The sequence below is a fragment of the Acanthisitta chloris genome, unplaced genomic scaffold (assembly GCF_000695815.1).
Source record: "Acanthisitta chloris isolate BGI_N310 unplaced genomic scaffold, ASM69581v1 scaffold33911, whole genome shotgun sequence".
NCBI classification, from domain to species: domain Eukaryota; kingdom Metazoa; phylum Chordata; class Aves; order Passeriformes; family Acanthisittidae; genus Acanthisitta; species Acanthisitta chloris.
Genome location: NW_008658250.1, coordinates 6,483 through 13,882, shown reverse-complemented (window position 1 = coordinate 13,882; position 7,400 = coordinate 6,483). Strand labels below are relative to the sequence as shown.

The following is a 7,400-nucleotide window of genomic DNA, read 5'->3' as shown; positions in this document are numbered from 1 at the left end:
CTGTTCCGTGCCCACTGGGCCCATCCCATACCCACCAGCACTGCCTGATGCCCACCAGTACCACCCAATACCCACAGTACCATCTGATGTCCACCACTACCATCCATCAGCCCCCCATGGGTACCACCCCAGAGAGCCCCAAATGCATCCAGGCAAAGCACTGAGGGTGCTGGGCAGTGGGGCTGAGCCCATCCCCTGGCAGGGATGTAGCATCCCCTGGCACACCTGGGCACCCTCTGTATGGACAGGGATGCAGAAACCATCAGGGACAGGGCAGGACAGAGATGGGGTCAGGGACACAGCCACCACCCCACCCTGCATTCCCAGTGCGAGTCTCTGGGTCTCATCCTGCCCACGTGGTTGTCACTTACCTCGGCCTTGAAGCTCTCCAGCTCCTCCTTCAGGGCTGCAATCTCCCCATAAAGCTGCTCAATTAACCGGTCCCTGGAAAGGAAAGACATGGGGTGTATCCTCAGTGCCATGGGATCACAGCCTGGGAGGGGAGGTGTCCCCCGTGCCACCACAGCTGCGGTGCTGTCCCAGGGAGGGAACTCCTGGTATGATCCTGGCTGCAGGACTGCTCACTTGTCATCCTTGTTCATCCCATTCTGGCTGTTGAAGTTGAAGGGGTCACAGCTGAAGGAGCTGCCAAAGATGTCATCAAACTTGTTGTCAAATAGGCTCTGTGGGGAGAGCAGGATGGACCTGGAGTGACCCACCACCACCCAGGAGCCCTCATCCCCTCCATGTGCCTGGTGCCACTGCTGAGCCAGCCCATGTGCTGCCTGGACACGAGGGCTGGACCCCCCTGCTCCCAGGGCACTGAATGTGTTCAGCTTGATGAACACAGAGCACCTCTGGTCCATCCCCACCTAACTCCCAGCAGGGGAGCTGTGTCACCACATGTCTCTTCCCTTCCTGAAACACTCAATGACTCAGGACAACCCTTTGGTGGAGAGAAGGGTGAAGACCTAAAGGTCTCCATGGCAGTGCTGGAAGCCAAACCTCTCCTCGCCCATCACTGGAGGGCACCACACCACTGAGCAGCACCAGAGACCATTTAAGCCTGGCACAGCCCTAGCAGCACCCAGATGGGACATTCAGCACTCACTCATGCCCCTGGAATGACACTTGCCCGTTGCTGTCTCAGCACCCACCATGGTGCGGATTTGGAGAAACAACCCTGCACTTGAAGCTAGAAGGCTCCCACCATCCTCACCTGTGAGGCTGTGTCCATCTCCACCAGGTCTGTGACGGGCTCACTGTCAGGTGAGGATGCCTCAGCAGGGATGACTACCACGGGGCTGATGTGCTCCGACAGCGCTGAGGCACGCAGGAAATTGGGAGGGTTCTGGGGAGGGAGAGGAGCACGGCTGAGGGGAAGGACTGACACTGCTGCAGGGCTTTGAGCATGGGTAGTTGAAATCCTGCCCTGGAGCTGAGCTGGCTGTGCCTTGACCCATGGGGATGGAGCCAGGACCCACAGGGATGGAGCCAGGATGTGGAGGGATAGAGTCAGGACCCACAGGGATGGAGCCACGACCCACAGGGATGGAGCCAGGATGTGGAGGGATAGAGTCAGGACCCACAGGGATGGAGCCACGACCCACAGGGATGGAGCCAGGATGTGGAGGGATAGAGTCAGGACCCACAGGGATGGAGCCACGACCCACAGGGATGGATCTTGGCAAGGCTTGTGTGACTGCGAGAGAGGGGATCCCAGCTCCCAGTCAGAGAGCAGCTCCATCCCGCTGGGTCCCACCCAGAGAAGGACATGAGGATGAGCCTCAGGCCCTATAAGCTCCACATTGCCACCAACCCCAGGAAGCCAGGCAAAGCAGGAGATGGCTTTTTTTGGGTCCTCTCCCAGTGCCACTAGCCCCAGTGGTGCTCCTGGCCATGCAGACCAAATACACAGGGTCTCACCTCTGGCAGCTGTGGGATCTGGATCAGTCGCTTGAAGTACTGCAGGTTGCTGGAGCGGTAGAAGAGGTCCTTGAGCCTGCAAGGGGCAGGGAATGGTTAGGGATGGCTCTTGCCTAACCTGGACACACCATCCCAAACATGGGTAGCTCCAGCCTCTTGCCTGGCTCCAGGAGGTGTCACCTGGCCACCACAGGGGCTGGTGGTGTGTGCTGCCACCAAACCCAGGGCAGGTCCTGGGAAGACCTCACTGCCAGCCTCCCACCTCTGGAAAAAACTGCCTGCTGGAGGGTTTATCCCATAAACCCATGACCTGGTGGGCAGGGAGGACCTGCAACTTGAGCAACCTGTTCTACTGGAAGGTGTCCCTGCCCATGGCAGTGGACTGGACTGGATTATCTTCAAAGTTCCCCATGAGCAGACAGGGGGCTTCCTGCCTGGAGTCCACATCTGCACAACCACCTCCAGTTCCTGCTGGAGCATCTACCCTAGGACCACAGTGCCTCCCTCCAGGATTTGCAGTTTTGGGGAGGTATAGCAGTGCCCAGCTGCAACACTCCTGGCTCCTGAACCCCAGCATCCCACCTGGGATCCCAGTGCCATCCATACCCATCCCAGTGTTTGTGCCAGGGTGGTCAGACCCATGGCCAGCCCTGCTATCTGCTGTTTGTGACCTTGAATCCAGCTGTCCCTTGGCACCATGACATCCTCCCTCTGCTCACAGTGGCCAGTTTTTGTTTTGACTACTCTAAACAATCACAAAACAGAGGCCACAGCACATCTTTTTTCACTCTTCTTTAATCCCAGTGCCCTGGGTGCACCTCTGGAGTACCATGTGTGTCTGGCCACTTACTTTCGGAATTGCTCCAGGAAGCGATCCCGGTGGCCCTGCAGTGTATCTGCTGGCAGACCTGGAAGAAACAGCAAGTGAGTCGTAGAACCATAGAATTTTAGGGGTTGGAATGGACCTTAGAGATGACCCATGCCAACCCCCTGCCCTGGGCAGGGACACCTCCCACCAGGTGAGCAGGTTGCTCAAGGCTTGATACAACCTGGCTTTGAACACTGCCAGGTTTGGGGCAGCCACAAACTCCCTGGGCAACCTGTGCCAGTGTCTCATCACCCTCACAGGGAAAATTTCTTCCTGATATCTAATCCAAATTTCCCCCTTTCAATTTGTACCCAGAAGTGGAAACATCACTGAGTCCCCATGGATCAAGGAAAAACCCATCAGCACAGCCACATGGAGATGGGGCTTTCCCAGAGATGGTCACCCTCATCCAGAGGTCTGAATGCTCCAGGCTCAGTGTCCAGCTGCAGGAGGGCATCACCCTCCATACCCCTTCAGAGCAGGGAAAGGTAGTTGCCACCACAATTCCAGGTCCTGAGGGATGTGAGCTTTGCACCTGGTGATTCCCTTCACCCCCTCAAAAAAGGCTGTGAAGGTGATGGGGGGCAAACAGTCCAGCCTGAGGAGGGTGGTGACCCTTAGTGTCTCCCTGTGTATTCCTCCCCTGCCCAAGGTGGTAGCACTGGGGACACTCACAGGAGTGGAGCTTGAAGAGGAGCTTGACAGTGTAGTCGTAGAGGTGGCTGCAGTCCAGGATGACCTGGATGAGCGGGGCCAGGCGACACTGCCCTGCCGCAGTCACCGACACCGAGCGCGACATGTCCAGGGAGCTGAACACTGCAGGGAAGGAGCATGGGATCAGGAGCTGGAAGCACCAGCAGGTGCCACACTGTGTCAGCCAAGTCCATAAATGGCACCCAGAGCAAGGGACCTTCAGCTGGAGCAAGATCTCCACTGGCCCGTATCTCCAAGCTCATCATGAGCAAACCTCCCAACCCACCCTTTGGTAGGGTAGCACAGGGGTTTACCTGTCTGGAAGAGGTTCAGCTCACACTCAAGGTAGTCAAACATCTCCACTGTCAGCTGAAAACTAGGAAAGAGGGATAAGGAAGGTTGGGGAGCATCCACATGGCCACCCATGGGCCTCAGCCTGTGCCAGATGCCATCTCAGATGAATGCACCAGCCTTGTCCAGGACTCTGCCTGCTCCCAGGACATGTGGTGGGACAGGGGAGAAGGTGGAAGGTCCCATCCTTCCTTGGTTGTGCTGACTGTGGTGTTGAGTAGTGCTGAGGCACCCTGCCTGCACTCCACTCACTCCTCCCTCCCCACCCCCTGCCCAGTGCTCACAAGTTGTTGACGTCGTTCTCCCCTGCCTCGTCAAGCTGCCGGTCGGACATCTGCAGATTGCCAGGGAAGCGAGGATTCTGCAAGGGGAACAAAAGTTGGGAAAGGGTTCTGGAGGATCTCCTGCTTCAGACACAGCTCTGGGAGCACCAGGGCTGTGATCTGTGACCTCAGTGCAAAGTCGGCTCTTCGGATGTGCCAGGGGAGTGATGTGTGGGGGAAAAGGGGTAACATTGGGTCTCCAAGCCCTGGGTGACCACAGTAGTCCCAATCCATGGTGCCTATGTTCTTCCCAGCATGAAAAGCTGATTCTCCCTGGGCTGAGACACCTGTTGAGCAGGGAGTAAATGGGACTGCAGCTTGTGCATGGCATTGCTAAGACCTGGAGGGGATGGAGTCAACATCTGCCCCAGAGGGCAAAGCCTATCTGTTGCTCAAGTGTTTTGGGGAAGGTCACATCACACTTCTAAACTGAATGGGGATGAAGGGCACAGGAAACACCTCTTTCCAGTAGAGCTCTTCCACCTCTGTCCATCTAGGATAGCTGGGAGGGGACATGCATCCCAAAGCTGGGGGTGTCTTACTGCTTCTTGTAGCCCACCAACATTCAGCCCAGCCCAGGTGCCCCCAAGGAGCCCTGGGCCACCATGAGTCCTGCCATCCATAAAGCATTGGTTCCTGGGCCGATTTTGATGGCCACTGGCAGCTTGAGGAATGTCTCATGGAGGCAGCAGGATGGCCACAACAGAAGAGAGGACCCAGGGCGGTGACAACAATGGGAAGGCTCTGCCAGCCCCTGCCCTGCCCCACAGCATTGCCATCACTTTCACCCCAGTGCCCACCCCTTGCTGCAGCCCTGGGGACAGGGACAGGGTGCTCACCTTGGTGTGAAACTCCATCTTGGTTCTCAGCAGTTTGAGGTAGATGCTGCAGAGCTGCCCATAGCCCTCACTTAGGTGGCCCTGAGGACCACAAAAAGCTGTTGAGATCCAGAGCAGGCAGCAAGGAAGCCTTTGTCCCCTGCAGAATGAGTAACCCCTCCCTCATCCCCCCAAAATCACAGCCAAACCCTCCTGGATGGCACCTGGGGTCCAGGCTGGCTTTACTGAAGGGCCAGGACCTTCTCACCTGCTCTGCAGGTTTCAATGTGGCTTTTGACTGTGGGAGATGAGTTGAACTGGATTTTGCCATAAAATGGGAAGGAGGCATTTTATTTTGGTGGAAGGAGACACTGAATGTGACCCACAAACCCACCCTGAGAGGTGATGGCAGCCACAGGTCAGATGGCACCTGACCTGGGACAGAGCATCCCTCAAGCCTATACCCTCCCCAGCCTGGCCAGGACACTGGGTGCCCCAAGAGACCCCTAGGATGTCCCCACCGTGGTGGCTGATGGGTATGGTCACTTACCCACATCCTGCTCATGTCACTCAGCTCATTCTTGTATCTCACAGAGTCTTTGAGGACCTGGAGGAATGACAGTGACACTTAGCAGACAGAGCACCAGGGCATGGTATTCCATACTTGGAGCTGACAACTGGGAGGTCTTGATGTATTCCCAATCCTCTATCCTGACAGTGGTGTCACTACCTCCAGCTCTGGGTGCCTCAGTTTCCCCATCTGCACATGGAGCAGGAAGATCCTTGCTGATAGCTCCTGCTCTGATGCCAATGTCCCATGCCAAGCAGTTTCCTCCAGCACTGGCACTGTGGTCAGCGCCAGGGTTTGTAGCACAGGGGTTTGTGGGCAGGGCAGCACTGGGAGGACTCTGGAACCTGTTCCCATGCAGGACTGACCCCCAGGAGGGCACCAACCCTCTAGGAGGGTTCCAGCACCAGCCCCCACCCAGCACTGACCCCCAAGATGGCACCAACCCACTACCATCTCCCACCACCCCACGCAGCCCCAAGGAGGAAAGGATTTGGCCTTGGTGCAACCACCAAGCTGAGTTTGGGGCACTCACATTGGAATGACCATCCCGGAGGAGCTTGTGGAAGACATGGCAGAACTTCCAGCAGAGCACAGCATTGCCTGACAGTGGCAGGCGGTTCACCACTGACCAGAAGGTCTGTGCTCCCTTCTCGTGGTGTGTGCCCAGGATGCATGGTGCCAGCTGGTCAAGGAAACACTCATGTGCCTTTGGTTATGGAGAGACACCTAGAGCTGGCTGTACCCACTAGATACAGGCCACCACGGGGAGATGATACTGCCCAGCCCAGGCAAGGGTGGCACATAACTGTCCCCTCTCCCCCAGCCCCACACCACCACTCCAGGAGCACCATGGCACACGCAAGGATGGGTATGTGCCTTCACTAAGCCTTCCCAGCTGCCCTGCTGGGGATGTGGTTTTGGTGGCAGTGTGCTCAAGCATCCTCACCCCAACTTGCTGCAGGCACTGTCCTCTCCCACCCTCCCATGGGATGGCAGAGTCAGGAGCATAAACGTGGACACCCACTGACACCTGGAGGCTGTGGTAGCAGGAGCAGGGACCCTGTGCCATGCTGGAAACCCCCCAAACATCATTGACAGCCACCCAGCTCCCCTCAGCAGCTCTCCCCACACACCACCTTACTGCTGCCCCTTTTGTGGGCAGCCCCAGTCCTGCTCCCACACTCCTTGTCCCAGGGCCAGCTTCAGGAAGGATATTCCTGGCGTGTTTCTCCTTGACAGCCACTTCCTGCGCATTAATGGCCTTATTGATGCTGACGGTCTGCAAGAGAGAAGCGGTGGAGGAGGGTGAGATGGGAAGGGTTCAGGCTCCCCCCTGGTCGTCCCTCACCCACTGAGACCCCCCTAGCTCTGCCAGCACCTGCCACTGGCTGGGTCCCATCCAGGTCCCCAGCTCTGCTCGTGCCAGCTGGATGCTGCCCATTCCCGGATGCCTTTCTGGGATGTGGCTGGCATCCGCCAGGTTCAGCTGCTGCCAGGACTCATTTATTCAGGATAATAATGATGCAATTAAAGCAGTGCCCACAAAGAACCCTCTGCTGCCTTTGGAGCAGTGCGACAGGCACAGGGAAGGCGAATCCCTCCCATGCCCTTGGATCACAGGCAGCAGCTGGCAGCTCCTACTCCATTTTCCGGGGGGGCTGAGACCACCACTGGGGATGTCTGACAAGGTTCTGGCTGCTCCAGGGATTAGAGGGACAGGATTTGGACTCACAGGCAGGATTTGCCATGTTGGGGACCTCAGGGAGCCCATGCTGAGGAGTCCAGGCAGAGCCAGACTCAATTTATGCTCTGGAAGCAGTGGCAGCCACTGGAAGCATTTTCCAGGCATG

At 57.3% G+C, this 7,400-nt stretch overlaps 1 protein-coding gene across 1 annotated transcript in view; it reads right to left on the bottom strand.

Annotated features, from left to right (window-relative positions):
• HIP1 (huntingtin interacting protein 1) overlaps positions 1-6,991 on the bottom strand; it is a gene marked incomplete at its 3' end in the record, with an annotated part of 8,176 nt that extends 1,185 nt beyond the window's left edge. The window contains exons 1-13 of the mRNA XM_009085035.1: positions 6,899-6,991; positions 6,766-6,829; positions 6,083-6,225; positions 5,530-5,586; positions 5,001-5,081; positions 4,123-4,199; positions 3,802-3,863; positions 3,470-3,610; positions 2,777-2,834; positions 1,927-2,002; positions 1,220-1,351; positions 586-683; positions 372-444 (exon numbers count right to left, since the gene is read on the bottom strand). Of these exons, the coding sequence (XP_009083283.1) occupies positions 372-444; positions 586-683; positions 1,220-1,351; positions 1,927-2,002; positions 2,777-2,834; positions 3,470-3,610; positions 3,802-3,863; positions 4,123-4,199; positions 5,001-5,081; positions 5,530-5,586; positions 6,083-6,225; positions 6,766-6,829; positions 6,899-6,991 (1,155 nt within the window). The remainder of the gene's footprint in view (positions 1-371; positions 445-585; positions 684-1,219; positions 1,352-1,926; positions 2,003-2,776; positions 2,835-3,469; positions 3,611-3,801; positions 3,864-4,122; positions 4,200-5,000; positions 5,082-5,529; positions 5,587-6,082; positions 6,226-6,765; positions 6,830-6,898) is intronic.
• Between the last annotated feature and the right edge of the window lie 409 nt (positions 6,992-7,400).